Source organism: Xenopus tropicalis, chromosome 4 (genome assembly GCF_000004195.4).
Source record: "Xenopus tropicalis strain Nigerian chromosome 4, UCB_Xtro_10.0, whole genome shotgun sequence".
NCBI classification, from domain to species: domain Eukaryota; kingdom Metazoa; phylum Chordata; class Amphibia; order Anura; family Pipidae; genus Xenopus; species Xenopus tropicalis.
Window position 1 is genome coordinate 80,969,719 of NC_030680.2, and position 13,999 is coordinate 80,983,717.

The window sequence follows — 13,999 nt, forward strand, 5'->3', positions numbered from 1 at the left end:
ATGGCCCAATGTAGTAAGGGTGTAATACTGGGCTACATCTAACTCCAGATGCCTTGATAGTATTTGGGATGGGTTATTTTTTAACTGTAAAAGGCATAGTAGTCAGCAATTACTTTTGGTCCCTTAGGTTTAGTTATACACAGTGTACCATGTAGCCTGCAAGAGTAGGAAACGGTAAATTAACTGTGAAAGTGCATTATGTAAAATATTGGGAAATGTCAAAAAATACTGTAAGTACTTGTCAGAATGAAGTATTCAGTACAATCTCCTGAATTAATACTTGACTTGTTTGCCATCATTACAGTGATCTAAAAGATCTGATCACAGAAGGTGATTAGATACCATTCATAAAGGAGAAGGAAAGCTTAAAACTAAGTGAGCTTCATCAGAAAGGTCTATGTAAATACAGCCATAAGCACTTACAGTAACTTTATCTTAAGAAACACAGGATTTCTTGTCTCCTTTTTTGTAAACATGTTCTTAGGGTATCTGACTTCCTCTGGACTTCCCCTAAGCTCACAGCTAACTAAAAAGTGTATATATATATATATATATATATATATAATTGCACACATAATATCTTATCATTATGAAAGTAAAAGTGAAAAGGCTTCTAATGTCTATTTTCATGGTTACTGGATCTGCCTTAAGACATGCATCTACTTGGGTGGCTAGGGCCAATAAGAAGTCACCACAGGATGTTCTGGAGTCAGCAGGATGCAAGCTTGAGGCATTACACTTATACCATTGCATTGTCTCACTTAATTCGAGCAATTGGGTTGGTTTGTTTCTTGGTCAAGTCAGTCACGGTAAGATGACGACTGTAGCTGAAGCATTGGTCAACTGACACATTATCCTAGCTGTCTCTAACCTCCATACTATTTAAGTCACATGTTAGACTGAATAAATAGCCTAGTCATGACTGCCAAGAGCAATTCCCATGAAAGAATGAAGCATTCTGAAGAAAAAAGTTATCTTCCAAGTTACATTCCATCTTAATATGTACACATGAATCCAAGCTATCCAGAATTCATGAGAGGTCAGAATCCAGAAGCAGAATTAGACAATTCCTCAACATAATAGGGCCCTGGCAGATGATGCCTGGCTACTTGAGGTCTTTTTAGGGGTTTTGCAGCTCAGTTTCCTTCACTCAACTTGCCCCCCCCCCCTCATTTGTAAGCCGCTATCTCCTTCCTTCCCCAAAAAAGTCTTTATGAATTGTGTTGCATCCCTTTGTGGTTCTCCTCTCAAGGTCCAGTCTGTGCAATAGTCATGGCTTACCTAAGTCACCAACAGGAGAAGTCTCATCCAGGGGGACAATAACAGAGGTAGCAAGGGTATCTGGGCAAGGGACAATGTAATGGCAATCATTACCCTCCATGTCCAAATAATAATAAATTAGAAAGTGTATTCTTGATTCATTAAAAACTGTCCCTGGGGGACTGGTGCTGATATTAATCTAATGGTCATCCACCTCAGGGACCATCTGACCAGGTAATACTTCAGGGCCCTGGGATCCTCAAGTAATTAGACTAGACACACTTTAACTTTTAGAGCAGTGATCCCCAACAAGAAGCTCGGGAGCAACATATTGCTCACCAACCCCTTGGATGTTGCTCCCAGTGGCCCCAGAGTAGGTGCCCAGTTTTTGACTTTCTGGCTTGAAGACAAGTTTTAGTTGCATAAAGCACAGTGTAAAGCCAAACAGAGCCTTCTAGAGGCTACCAGTCCATATAGGGGCTACCAAATTGCCAATTATAGCTCTTTATTTGCACCCCCAGGACCTTTTCCATGCTTGTGTTGCTTCCCAAAACTTTTCCCATTTGAATGTGGCTCACAGGTATAAAAGGTTTGGGATCCCTGTTTTAGAGGCATATATGCCTCTTCTCATGCTTCCAAAAATACTTCGGAAGATCACTGCAGAAGTATAAAAAGTAATTCTGACTTCTATTAGATTGGTCAAGTAAGGCCAGGTGACAGTATCTGTGTGTCAATTCCTACATTTATCAGGTTTAACATATTGGATATTTTTGACTTTGGATTTTTAAAGAAGCAAATTTTGAGGAAACAGTAATGCAAACAATTCAACAGCTTCTATCTAAGCTCACTCAGTTCCTTTGTTCTTCGGTCACTAGTTGTTTTAAAGGGACAGATCTATTGTGTCCCTATGTTTACAAATACTTAGATGGAAGAAAGCAGAATTTATTATTACCATTCAATCCTTTTTCTGTCACTTGGGGTTCCCCACCTAGGACAGTGTGTGTCAGTTAACAGACTTTTAATTTTGAGCCTTGCTGACAAGGTACTTCTTGTGCTGAAGGTTTAAAACCAGCAGGGGGGAAGGCAAGAGTCTTCCAGCTTTTTCTTTAGACTCATGGCACATAAGGCTTATTCTGCGTCAGTATTTTTCGGTGATGGAGAAGTCCCTTAAAGTGACTGTACAGTCTGTCATTTGTATTAAAGGGACAGTAACACCAAAAAATGAAAGTGTATAAAAGTAACTAAAATATAATGTACTGCTGCCCTACACTGGTAAAAGTTGTGTGTTTACTTCAGAAAGTCTACTATAATTTATATAAATAAGCTGCTATGTAGCCATGGCGGCAGCCATTCAAAGGAGAAAAGGCACAGGCACATAGCAGATAACAGATAAAACACTATTGTATTCTACAGAACTTATCTGTTATCTGCTATGTAACCTGTGCCTTTTCTCCTTTTTCCAGCTTGAATGGCTGCCCCCGTGGCTACACAGCAGCTCATTATATAAATTATAGTAGTGTTACTGTAGCAAACACACCAGTTTTACCAGTGCAGGGCAACAGTGCATTAGATTTTTATTACTTTAAAGCTCTTTCATTTTTTGGTGTTACTGTTCCTTTAAGGATCTGCTTGTCACCAAAAACTAACATCTCAGTATATTGGGATGAAATCCATCTTTCACCAGGTGTGCTCACCTACAGTGGTACGGGATCCATTATCTGTAAACCTGTTATCCAAAAAAAATCCAAATAATTCACATTCTTAAAAAATGATTCTCTCTTTCTCGGTATTAAAAGAATATAATCTTGTACTTTTCTATTTGGTTTATTTAGTGTTTAAATTAATTTTTATCAGACTTAAAGCATGGAGATCTATATTACAGAAGGACCCCTTTTCTGGAAAACCCCAGGTCCCGAGCATTCTGGATAACAGGTTCCATACCTGTACTAGAGAACTGAGAAGCTCCTCAGTAAGGTAGCCTTAGAATTGCCTGGATCTCTCATGGTCACATAACTAAGCTAGCATTTTGAACCTCATTTATAAAACTGATTTGCAGGTTCTGTTCTGCATTTCTATAACAGTGTGCCCACCATTTACAGGCTAAATTGCATCGCAGTGTTCATTGTTTATATCCATTTGATATGGTCATTCTTTAAAAAACAGAGTAAACAAAGGTTTGATGGGCATGATTGTCTACAAAATTAGCAAAAAAAATTTTTTTATACAATGTGCAACCTTTGACAGATAAGTATGAATCAATCTTATCTACTTATAGCAGTTAACTGTTTTAGTGGACTTTTTATTTGATTATCAGGATAAAGCTGCTGATACAAAGATCAGCTATATTATCTCCCTGAAGCATACCATAAAACTAGTGGAACCATTAAAGGTAAATTATTTTATTTATAGTTTCTCTTAAATTTTATATTAAATATTAAAAAAAATATGCCAGTTGTTATGCCTCACTTATCATAGTTTTGCAAAGGGACAGAAACCTTTGCCAAAGGTTAGTAAACTTTAATCATTTTAGTATGGAAACAAGCTCTCTTATATAAGTTCCTATTACATTACATTTAAATCTGGAATATATCCATTCATAAGTTTTAACTCTGGTATTTCTGTTAATAATACATATACTAAAATATGTAGTTTTAAAACACTAGTGTGCGGTATCTCTCTTTTCAGGGTTGAGTGGTAATCAGAAAACATTTTAGTCACCAAAACTCTGTGTGCTATATATTTCAGTATACTGTATGTATTACTGCTTTTGTGTAAGATACGAATACCAAACAGAAGACAATGCTGCATATAAAAGGTAAAAACCTTTTATATGCAGCATTGTCTTCTGTTTGGTCTTTTAACAAGCACCTTCTCTAATCGTTTTCGGGTAATTTTATGCTGCAACAACTATTTGAACTATGCATATTTTTAGTGTATGCATTTACCTAGCACAAAAATCCCAGTTAATTCTGCTTTTTAGAACAAGGTGCGACAGGTTGCATGGACACAATCCCTGGAATGAACACCTGGCTTGAGGAAGTCTTACTTTCAGGGCTCCTTTTTACATATTTTACCGAATCATGCATCCAAATCTTACTTTAACTCAGTTTTTGGTAACAATAGACAAATCTGTCTTTTGATTATCCAACATCAGACTAGTAAAAATATTACTATGCTTACCTTTCTTTAGACACTAGGACCAGAACTTGTGGTAGGTAGCAGAGTTATGTGCTCTGGGCAACATTAATATACTACAGTGATGTATTGTGTGATTTTTTTTTTTTTATAGGTTGCGTTGAAGAATTGTAAGACACCCCTTCTTAAGGCTTACTATAATTCTTTAGAAGACAACAGGTATGTTTTGTAAGTTGTAGTATCTGATCTTTGACACGTCATGTCATATTATAGTGTTGACAATATTTAGGTTCCTGCTTCAGTCCCCTTTACTTTCTGTGAATTATTTGCTTTCAGCTCTTTTTCCTGGATATTCCAGGTTACTTATCACTGTTCACCTATATCAGTCCACTCTGGGTTCCGGTAGTGTTGAAGAAACACATGACCCTTTTACCACCTGAACCTTGATGGAACATTCTTTGTAATGTATCAGCAAGTTCTGTATCCAAGTACAAATACACATGTGTGATCCAGTATCTGAAATGCATGGCACCCAAGCAATATCTAGGTAGAAAAAAAGCCAAGATCTTGGCTTTTGCTCACCTACTCATAGAAGACAAGGACTTTTATCTGGCAAAATCAAAGGCACATAAAACCATGCTGACACAACCTTAAGTTTTGTAATTTGAAATGCAGTAAAATATACTTCTGCATAATCAAACCTGCTGGTGAAGTGCTGCCCTGCTAAACTGAGGGATAAGAAAGACCAGAGTCTGAAAGCTGTATCCAGAAAGGATGATCTCTATTGAGAAGGAGTCAGTTTGAGGAGGAACTTGGTGTGGAGCATCAGGAAGAGCCTGCTCACCTTGCCAGCAGAGAAACTTCTCCAGATTGCCAAAATATTGGCAATATCGGATATAGACCCATCAAAGCTTAAGATGGGAATGAAGAGCTTAGAGTACATTCATTCATTTATAGTAAGCAGTTGTTGGAATCAAAGGATAGGAGAATGGCTGAACTGTTCCTACTGAAAGATGCCATTGATGTTTTAATTTTTGAGAGCAATGCCAGTCTATACAGTAATGTGAGTACCAAAGGGGTAGAATTACAGAGCACAGGACAGACCGCAGTGGTAGCTGAAATATTAATTTCTAGTATAGTGCCCTTTGTTCTGCCCTCCAATAGCACAAATGTACCGGCAGCAAACAAACAAATGACAAGTCATTGGTTGATGCCCTGGGAACCCATGCTTGCTAAGACAGTACTCAGGGATCACTTCCAGTCTCTGGAGATATAAGGAGAACACTCTTCCAGTGCATGCACGCACTTTCAGCTCAGCCCATGCAGTGTCCTCCCTAAATCTTAAAGCAGACAACTCCCATAGCAACCAAGCAGACTCAGACAAACACTACATAACTGGGAGAGAAATCTCCAAAAGGGATTTTCACTACCTTAAACGCAAAGAGTTTAAAGAACAGGAAGATCAAGTAGTGAGACACGACCAATATCACTTACAACAGTATCTGCAAGTAGTGATGACACGACCAATATCACTTACAACAGTATCTGCAAGTAGCGATGACACGACCAATATCACTTACAACAGTATCTGCAAAAAAATAGATCAGGGAATAAAGGAAAACTTCAGTAAAACAGAAATTGTTAAGGGTGTGCTTAGAATATTAAGTCCTTGCGATTTCAAATATATGCTTATAAACACCAATAATATGAGTGTGGCTGAATTGAAGGGTTTCCTACAATCACACTTTGGGGAAAAGAACAGCACAGATTCCTATACCAGATCATGGGGTTAAAAAGACATCCAAACATGTAGATGCTGGCTTTAAATATCACCCAGATACATTTCAGGATATATTGTACCAAATTTTGTTACCTTCTGGGTAGCCTGGCAAGGTATGGTTCCTTTAACAGCCTGGTACAAAGTAGAAATGACACACTTGCTGAATTTATGGTGAGAGTGAATGCAGCACTCTCTATTTTACTAGAACAGGTAAATGAAAACCATAAGAGAACAAGTGCAAATAATATCAGTAAGAACAAACCAATACAGAAATACAATTTGTTAACCCCTGTGGTGCACCACATATAACTGAGAGTTCAGGCCTGGTCGCTGGGGACACTTTATGTTGGTGCGCACTTATCTGTAATCCAAGGTAATCCATAAAATCCAGTACATTAGATTTATAATCCGGTGATGGAAATCTATCCAGTGTTCCCAGGAATTACAGTGTCCAGTATTTAGTCCTGGTTCTCCTCTTGGGTAAAACTGGGCCACTAAGCGGGGGTGACTGACTCTAACGGGCACTGGAACCTGGGGCTCTAACCTACTCTGATCAAAGAAGGGACCTGACTACTGAACCTTCTGGTTCTTATAAAACAATTCCCTAAATCCCTAACTGGGCCCTAAATCTGCACTAGTTACAGTGAGGGCCTATTGGAACTGGAACCTAATGGTCCTAAGGTGCAAGGAGAGTAAAATCCTTCCCTGACTGACACTTACTGGCACACTAAGGGGAACCTGCAGTGGGTGCAGCCTTTCCTGCACTTTTTCCATGCATCCCAGGGGGTCTTTCTCCCTGCTGCCAGATCTGTGCATGCTCTCTCCTTGCCTTATTGCCTTGACTTCCTCTTTCCCATCTCTCCTTGCAAAGTCACATGGTATCAGCCTTACTGTTTCCAGATTGTCTAAGGTTGCCATCTGCAGGCTGGAGGTGACATTTGCACAGTCCTTATTTGCATGCATGTTACAATATTTTTGCACACAGTGTACCAGGGCATAGATCATAAACATAATGACGTTTGGCAAGCGATGAAACTCTTGTCGTCAGATATAAACAGTAGAGAAATACAAACGAATAGTAAGATCAAAACTGATATCGTACTCCGGTTGACAGAAAAGATTGACCAGCTCACTAAAGTAGTAAACTCAATGAGGCCACCTAAACAACCAGATTTGACTTAACATTGTGCCCTAGATTAGTACAGCTCTTTATCAAGGGGAATAGGGAACATCTATGTTTCCACAAAGTGTAGTGGATAGCTTTTCTCATATTGTATTCATTGTTGAGTATGCAGTAAAGAGGACCACCAAGCTGTGGTTGTTTGAAGAACCCCAAGTTACGGGGAAAAGAAAATCAGTTACTATACAGGGACAAACAGTGACCAGGCCACCACAACAGTCCCAACCTGATAAATTCTGAAGGTCACCTCTGGTAAGAAATAACTCCCAGGGACCAGGGCTGTGGAGTCGGAGTCAAGGAGTCGGAGGCAATTTTGGGTACTCGGAGCCGGAGTCGGCAAAAAGTGAACCGACTCCGACTCCGACTCCTACTAAATTTAAATGGGAATATAAAAAAAAAATAAAGCAAGTTTAAATGTCCCAATTCACAAACAGTCATAATTAATTACTTCTCTGCTATAAGAATAAAGCCCAATGCACGCAGTGCATAAACAAACACGTTGAGCGACCATGAAGCATGCTTTTCATTGACTGTATGCTTCACTAAATGGGATGTAACGCACAGTTAAAATGCGGCAGCTCCACTGCGTCGTGTTCCCCTGTTACAGGGAACCCAATGCCCATTGGGAACCCACCCTAACTCTCACTGATAACTAATTAAGTAAAAAAAATTTGCAGGACTAGAAATATTTGTATACGTGAAGGGAATGGATAGTCAATAGTTTAAAGGAACAGTAACACCAAAAAATGAAAGTGTATAAAAGTAACTAAAATATAATGTGCTGCTGCCCTGCACTGTGTGTTTACTTCAGAAAATCTACTATAATTTATATAAATACCCCGCTGTGTAGCCCCGGGGGCAGCCGTTCCTGCACTGGTACAGCTGGGGTGTTTGCTACAGAAACCCTACTATAGTTTATATAAATACCCCCATGTGTAGCCCCAGGTGCAGCCATTCCTGCACTGGTACAGCTGGGGTGTTTGCTACAGAAACCCTACTATAGTTTATATAAATACCCTGCTGTGTAGCCCCGGGGGCAGCCATTCCTGTACTGGTACAGCTGGGGTGTTTGCTACAGAAACCCTACTATAGTTTATATAAATACCCCTCTGTGTAGCCCCAGGGGCAGCCATTCCTGCACTGGTACAGCTGGGGTGTTTGCTACAGAAACCCTACTATAGTTTATATAAATACCCCGCTGTGTAGCCCCGGGGGCAGCCATTCCTGCACTGGTACAGCTGTGGTGTTTGCTACAGAAACCCTACTATAGTTTATATAAATACCCTGCTGTGTAGCCCCGGGGGCAGCCATTCCTGCACTGGTACAGCTGGGGTGTTTGCTACAGAAACCCTACTATAGTTTATATAAATACCCTGCTGTGTAGCCCCGGGGGCAGCCATTCCTGCACCGGTACAGCTGGGGTGTTTGCTACAGAAACCCTACTATAGTTTATATAAATACCCCGCTGTGTAGCCCCGGGGGCAGCCATTCCTGCACCGGTACAGCTGGGGTGTTTGCTACAGAAACCCTACTATAGTTTATATAAATACCCCGCTGTGTAGCCCTGGGGGCAGCCATTCCTGCACTGGTACAGCTGTGGTGTTTGCTACAGAAACCCTACTATAGTTTATATAAATACCCCCGCTGTGTAGCCCCGGGGGCAACCATTCCTGCACTGGTACAGCTGGGGTGTTTGCTACAGAAACCCTACTATAGTTTATATAAATACCCCGCTGTGTAGCCCCGGGGGCAGCCATTCCTGCACCGGTACAGCTGGGGTGTTTGCTACAGAAACCCTACTATAGTTTATATAAATACCCCGCTGTGTAGCCCCGGGGGCAGCCGTTCCTGCACCGGTACAGCTGGGGTGTTTGCTACAGAAACCCTACTATAGTTTATATAAATACCCCGCTGTGTAGCCCCGGGGGCAGCCATTCCTGCACCGGTACAGCTGGGGTGTTTGCTACAGAAACCCTACTATAGTTTATATAAATACCCCGCTGTGTAGCCCCGGGGACAGCCGTTCCTGCACCGGTACAGCTGGGGTGTTTGCTACAGAAACCCTACTATAGTTTATATAAATAACCCGCTGTGTAGCCCCGGGGGCAGCCGTTCCTGCACCGGTACAGCTGGGGTGTTTGCTACAGAAACCCTACTATAGTTTATATAAATACCCCGCTGTGTAGCCCCGGGGGCAGCCATTCCTGCACCGGTACAGCTGGGGTGTTTGCTACAGAAACCCTACTATAGTTTATATAAATACCCCGCTGTGTATCCCCAGGGGCAGCCATTCCTGCACCGGTACAGCTGGGGTGTTTGCTACAGAAACCCTACTATAGTTTATATAAGTAAGCTGCTGTGTAGCCATGGGGGCAGCCATTCAAAGGAGAAAAGGCACAGGCACATAGCAGATAACAGATAAAACACTATTGTATTCTACAGAACTTGTCTGTTATCTGCTATGTAACCTGTGCCTTTTCGCCTTTTTTCCAGCTTGAATGGCTGCCCCCATGGCTACACAGCAGCTTATTATATAAATTATAGTAGTTGACCTGTAGCAAACACACCAGTTTTACCTGTGCAGGGCAGTGCATTATATTTTTATTACTTTAAAGCTCTTTTATTTTTTGTGTTACTGTTCCTTTAAGACTGAAGCTTTAAAACATTTTAAAAACTGCTGTAATTCAGCTGTAATGTTAGCTTAAACTTTAAACATGACTATAGGATTCTAGGGAAATCATTAGGAGTAGGAGTATAGATACAATTGTCTATCAGTTTATTATCAGTTCAGTTGTGTTTTAAGTGCCCTTTCCCCTTCCTGGATGTATAAAATACATTAGCATATTAAAAACAGAGGAGTATCAGAAACTGAGGAGTCGGAGTCGGAGAATTTATCTACCAACTCCACAGCCCTGCCAGGGACAGTTCACCAGTGCTGATTTTCTGTCAGTTGACTAGAAGCAGCAAACCAATAACTTTGGCTCTGTGTCTGAAATATTTTTTTTTAACAGAATCATTGTTGCTAAGTTCTTTAGTAGTACCACTCTCTAGTAGCATGGCCACTAGAGAAAAATATAAAGAATAGTAGCTTTGCACACTTTTAAATTGTTGTGGTTCTTAACCCATTTATATAGCCATTACCACCTCAGCATTTGGGGGCCTTCACCTCCCTTAGCATGTAGTTCCCTTTCTTTTTCATATTCCAATATCTTATCCCTGACATCATGCTAACAGGCCTATAAATGTCAGCCTGAGAATGGAAAACCTTTCTAAATAATAGCACTGCATTAACAACTAAAAAACTTCTTGTCGCCATGCCAAACAGTGAGTCCTAAATAAAGGGGTTTGGAATCCCAGAGATAAACTCCTTTTGTACTCTGGTATGAATATCATCAGGTCCAGGTGTTTTTTTTTACATGTTCTAATTTCTTTTGAACTTCTCTTGAGTTGGTTTTATTAAAAAGCCTTCATTAAGTGGTTTCTTAGCAGCACACGAAAATAAGTGAACATAAATGTAAATAACAAATTTATTTATTCTGGTTTATCAGGTTTGGCATAATTCTTGAAAAAATTGGAGCTGTAATTAATGATGATACTAGATACACAAAAGGATGTCTGAGTACCAGAACTCAAAAATGCTATGCAGTCAAAGAAAACATCAATGAACTCCTTGATATTGACAGGAGGGCGTATGCTGAAATTGTAGATGATATTTCTGGTATGTTTTTGGCGCTTTTAAAATATATAATTCAGATTGTGTTGGTAGTAATAGTAAGAAATCATACATCTTACTATTATGCAGTAAAGTAGCAACAGTCTCATAAATGTAGTTGAACATCTTGTTGAGAAATGGTCATTCCTAGATATAACAGATAGAGATGTAGCGAACCTCGCCAAAAAAGTTCGCGAACCCGTTCGAGAACTTTCGGCAAAAAGTGCGAACGTTCGCAAACTTTGTGAACCCCATAGACTTCAATGGGAAGGCGAACTTTAAAACCTAGAAAAGCCATTTCTGGCCAGAAAACTGATTTTAAAGTTGTTTAAAGGGTGCCACAACCTGGACAGTGGCATGCAGGAGGGGGATCAAGGGCAAAAATTTATCTGAAAATTAAGTTGTTGACACAGCGTTGCGTTTTGTGCTGTAAAGGGCAGAAATCACACTACATTCCTAAACTTATGTAATAAACTGCTTTAAAAAGTCCGGCGTCTACATGCCAATCAAGTCGTGTAAAGGTTACGGCCGGTTCACACGCAAAGACAAAACGCCGCGTTTACTGCAACGAAAAAAAACGCAAAAAGCTTTAATGATACCGTCAAGTGAGCGAATAATAGTTTTTACTAGTTGCTTGTCACCTCCAGGACGTTCGTCCTGTCGGTGGGAATATTTCTGTAGTGGTGTGTTTAGCAGTCACCGTGCTTGTGCGCACGTGCACGGTCTGGCAGAGTTAATTAAATGTACAGTGACGTGAACCAAAAAACACTGATTCTGCAGTGTGGGCCCAGTTTTGTCCTACCTTTTTGATCACCTGTGGTGACCATAAAAGATACGATTTTGCCGCTGTTGCAGAACCCTGAAAAATCAGGAATGTGTACATTCCTGAAAAATTATGTTTTTTTTGTCGCAGCCACTGAAGCACAGAGGACAGAAAAAATGTTAGATAGATGGTATCATAACCATGCCCCAGGCAAACCCTTTAAAAGAACTAAGATAGGGTGCCAAGCACAGAAGACAGAAAAAACATCAAAGATAGATGGTATCATAACCAATCCCCAGGCAAACCCTTTAAAAAATGAAGATAGCGTGCCAAGCACAGAAGACAGAAAAAACATCAAAGATAGATGGTATCATAACCAATCCCCAGGCAAACCCTTTAAAAAAATGAAGATAGCGTGCCAAGCACAGAAGACAGAAAAAACATCAAAGATAGATGGTATCATAACCAATCCCCAGGCAAACCCTTTAAAAAATGAAGATAGCGTGCCAAGCACAGAAGACAGAAAAAATATCAAAGATAGATGGTATCATAACCAATCCCCAGGCAAACCCTTTAAAAAAATGAAGATAGCGTGCCAAGCACAGAAGACAGAAAAAACATCAAAGATAGATGGTATCATAACCAATCCCCAGGCAAACCCTTTAAAAAAATGAAGATAGCGTGCCAAGCACAGAAGACAGAAAAAACATCAAAGATAGATGGTATCATAACCAATCCCCAGGCAAACCCTTTAAAAAAATGAATATAGCGTGCCAAGCACAGAAGACAGAGAAAATATGTTAGATAAATGGTATCACAACCATGCCCCAGGCAAACCCTTTCAAAGAACTAAGATAGGGTGCCAAGCACAGAAGACAGAAAAATTCAGGATTTACCTGTCCAAAAAGTTTGGCTTAAAATTAAGCCAGTAGGATTTGCACCCTAGTTTGTACGGTGGTGGAGGAGGACGCTAAAGGACAGCTGTGTGTGGTGTCAAGCGGCGTGCAGAGAAGGACAGCTGCATGGGCAGTCAGAACAAGTCTTCCGGCGTGCAGTAACCCTCCGAGATCCATGCCTCATTCATTTTAATAAAGGTCAGGTAATCAACACTTTTGTGACCTAGGCGAGTTCTCTTCTCAGTTACAATCCCTCCTGCTGCACTGAAGGTCCTTTCTGAGAGGACACTTGAGGCAGGGCAAGACAAGAGATTTATGGCAAATTGTGACAGCTCTGGCCACAGATCAAGCCTGCGCACCCAGTAGTCCAGGGGTTCTTCGCTCCTCAGAGTGTCAATATCTGCAGTTAATGCCAGGTAGTCTGCTACCTGCCGGTCGAGGCGTTCTCGGAGGGTGGATCCAGAAGGGTCCTGGCGCTGCGTTGGACTGAAAAAACTTTGCATGTCTGACGTTACAGAGTGGCCAAAGTGCATTGTCCTTGCAGGTGTGCTCGTGGGAGGATTACCGGCATTTCTGCCCCTGGAATGTGGAGTGACTTCACCCTTAAAAGCATTGTACAACATGTTTTGCAGGCTGGTTTGGAAATGCAGCATCCTTTCGGACTTGCGGTACGTTGGTAACATTTCTGCCACTTTATGCTTGTAACGAGGGTCTAGTAGCGTTGCCACCCAGTACAGGTCCTTCTCCTTAAGCCTCTTGATACAGGGGTCCTTCAACAGGCATGACAGCATGAAAGACCCCATTCTCACAAGGTTGGATGCAGAGGTATCCATCTCCCCTTCCTCGTTATCAAGGACTACGTCCTCATCCACCACCGTCTCCTCCCCCCAGCCACGTACAAGACCAGGGCTCCCCAAAAGGTGACCACAAGCCCCCCGGGAAGCCTGCTCCTGTTGGTCTTCCGCCTCCACAAAGCCACCTTCCTCCTCTGACTCCACTTCTGACACCTCTCCCTGCGTTGCAGCAGGTGCCTGGGAACGTTCTGGTGATTCCGCCCAGAAATCATGCTCTTGGTCACGCTGGTCTACAGCATCATCTGTCACTCGTCGCACGGCACGCTCAAGAAAAAAAGCAAAGGGTATTAGGTCGCTGATGGTGCCTTCAGTGCGACTAACCATATGTGTGACCTCGTCAAAAGGGCGCATCAGCCTGCAGGCGTCGCGCATAAGCACCCAGTAACGGGGGAAAAAAATCCCCAGCTCTGCAGATCCAG

General features: G+C 41.3%; 1 protein-coding gene across 3 annotated transcripts in view; it reads left to right on the top strand.

Annotated features, from left to right (window-relative positions):
- Positions 1–13,999, top strand: part of msh4 (mutS homolog 4) — a 57,542-nt gene that overhangs the window by 18,479 nt on the left and 25,064 nt on the right. For 2 of the 3 annotated variants that reach the window (XM_031900873.1, XM_031900875.1), the window contains exons 9-11: positions 3,575–3,649; positions 4,550–4,614; positions 10,904–11,073. In XM_031900873.1, the coding sequence (XP_031756733.1) occupies positions 3,575–3,649; positions 4,550–4,614; positions 10,904–11,073 (310 nt within the window). The remainder of the gene's footprint in view (positions 1–3,574; positions 3,650–4,549; positions 4,615–10,903; positions 11,074–13,999) is intronic. The other variant, XM_031900874.1, reaches the window with a different exon arrangement.